Source organism: Triticum urartu, chromosome 7, assembly GCF_003073215.2.
Source record: "Triticum urartu cultivar G1812 chromosome 7, Tu2.1, whole genome shotgun sequence".
Classification (NCBI taxonomy): Eukaryota; Viridiplantae; Streptophyta; class Magnoliopsida; order Poales; family Poaceae; genus Triticum; species Triticum urartu.
This window is the reverse complement of record NC_053028.1, coordinates 671,751,558-671,753,884: the sequence shown is the minus strand read 5'-3', so window position 1 is coordinate 671,753,884 and position 2,327 is coordinate 671,751,558. Positions and strand designations below refer to the sequence as shown.

The 2,327-nt window shown below is 59.5% G+C and overlaps 1 protein-coding gene across 1 annotated transcript; it reads right to left on the bottom strand.

Annotated features, from left to right (window-relative positions):
• Positions 1-506: 506 nt before the first annotated feature.
• LOC125520270 (zinc finger protein CONSTANS-LIKE 5-like) lies at positions 507-2,097 on the bottom strand. The gene is made up of 2 exons (XM_048685151.1): positions 1,327-2,097; positions 507-1,222 (listed from the first exon to the last, which is right to left on the bottom strand). Exons 1-2 carry the CDS (start codon positions 1,993-1,995, stop codon positions 773-775), a joined length of 1,119 nt encoding a protein of 372 aa, XP_048541108.1. The 5' UTR covers positions 1,996-2,097; the 3' UTR covers positions 507-772.
• Between the last annotated feature and the right edge of the window lie 230 nt (positions 2,098-2,327).

The following is a 2,327-nucleotide window of genomic DNA, read 5'->3' as shown; positions in this document are numbered from 1 at the left end:
GCCAGCATATCATTTTAAAATTTACGAAGTCGTCGACGAAAACGTCTCCTCCCACGAAATGCACATCGCCGGAAATCATGAAATAAATACAGGAACCAATGGCGGCTCTAGGAATTTGCAACCGGGTATTCATGTGTATTCATTTTGTCAAAATCATTGTCGATTTTTGAAAATTGTCATTGTTTTGCCAAAATCAACACTTTTTTTTGTAAAAATCATGGGTATTTACATGAAGACTCAAGAATACCCCTACTGCCGCCCCTGACAGGAACAAATGCGAGCACTAGGATTTGAATCTATGATGGGCTGGGATGTCGCCGTTCCTCTAACCATCCAACCACATATTGGTTCGCTTTTATAAAGCTAATTTGGTGCGTACCTTTCACGGATATAGTACCCATGCATGCACAGTTGAACGGAATTCATTGCAATTTGCAGAGAAATTTTAAGATCGATCACAAGAGCATTCGCGATCGATCATATCGACCCTTGTTTTTGTCGGTAGATGAACAGAATCGCCATAAACATAGATGATAAATAATGATTGATGATCCAAATGTTTGGGCTACTAGTTTCGGCCATCCAAAAATAAACGAGCATATTGGCCAAAGTACTACTACTGTTACAGTTTACAGTATTACTAGTACATCAAAAGCGCGATCGAACTAGCTCAGGAGGAGTACATGGATGGATTACTAGTCCCCTACGTACTACTGTACATGCATCAATGGTACAAGTACAAGGCCGCCGGCCGGGGCGCCGGGCCGGCGGATCAGAAGGACGGCACGACGCCGTAGCCAAAGTCGAGCAAGTAGGACGTGGAAGACGGCACGGCATGGGCCTCCGCGTCCACGTCGTCGCCGTCGGCGTCCTGGTCGGTGCGCTTGGCGAAGCGGCCCTTGACGCGCGGCCGCGACTCGGCGTAGGCCTTCCTGGACGCGTACCGGATGGTCTTCTCGAACCGGCGGTTCTTCCTCTTCTCCCGGTACCGCATCAGCCTCGCCACCCTGCCCTCCCCGGTCACCGCCACCGGACGCTCCGGCACCGTCAAGTACCCCATGTCCACCGGCGACGCCTGCTGCGCGCTCACCCCATGGCTCGGCGGTGCCGCGGTGTACGCGGGCATGTACGGCTGCGGCTTGGGCCGGGTGAAGTCGATCTCGAAGCTCCCGACGCCGCCGCAGATGGCCTCCGGCACCACGCTGACCTCCGATGAAGAGCCCTGAAAAATTATAGCCCTCTCGATCGATCAGCAAGTTGGTCTACGTACGGCAAGCAAGAAGGCGCGCGATCGGTTCGCGCCAAGGCAAAGGCGAGGCGACTGACGCTGTGCGCGCCGGAGGCGTTGGCCGTGTACGAGGAGCTGTAGGTCGGCGGCGGCTTGGCGCCGATCCCGCACGCGAAGTCCAGGTCCACGACGGCGGGTACGGCGCCGGTGGCGACGCCGCTGGGCACGACGCTGTCAGCGTGGGCGAAGCGCGTAAAGTCGACAGCGAGGTAGGGGTCGACGAGGTCGGAGAAGAGGTAGTCCATCTTCCCGCCCTCCTTGCCGGCCTCCACGTTGAGGTTCAGCATCCCCCCGTGCTGGTGCAGCTGCTCGGGCACGTCGTCCTGATCCGCCCGCGCCTCGCCGTCACCGGCGCCACAGAACATCATGGCCTCGGCCGCCACCGCGGCGGCCTCGGGGGAGCCGATGGGCGCGATGGGCACGCGCACGTGGCGCTCGGCGAGCGGGTTGGCGTGGTGGATGTCGGCGTCGCACAGGGCGCAGAGCACGGCGGCGTCGGCCTTGCACGTCACGGCCGCGGGGCTGACCTCGCAGACCTCGCACACCCAGACGCGCTCGTGGCCAGCCCGCGCGTGCGCCGGGCGCGCGTCGCACCCCGTGCACAGGTACCCGGCGCAATCCCGGCAGTGCACCGCCGCCGGCGCCGCCCCCTCGCACGCCCCGCACCTCCTCCCCCCCACGCCCCAGTACTTGCGCAGCTCCATCATACTAGTAACTAATCTCGTAGCTTCGACAGGCAATGGCGGGTGAACGCGGTGGGAGTAGTGGGAGGGAAGAGTGATTGATCTGAGGTGAGGGAGGTGGTGGGGGAGGAGGCAGTAGATGTAATAGTGGGTGGGGGAGGGGGACGTGGCCGGAGCGGGGCACGTGGTAGGTTCGGAGCCAAGCGATGGGTTGATGCCGATATGATACAGTGGGATTTTGGCGGGGATTTGGTGCATGTGAAAGACGGGGAGACATCGCCGTCGCTGGCTGGGTGCTGGGTGGGTTGGCTTGGCTTTTCGGGGGAGGCAACCGATACCGGGGTACTAATCCCATC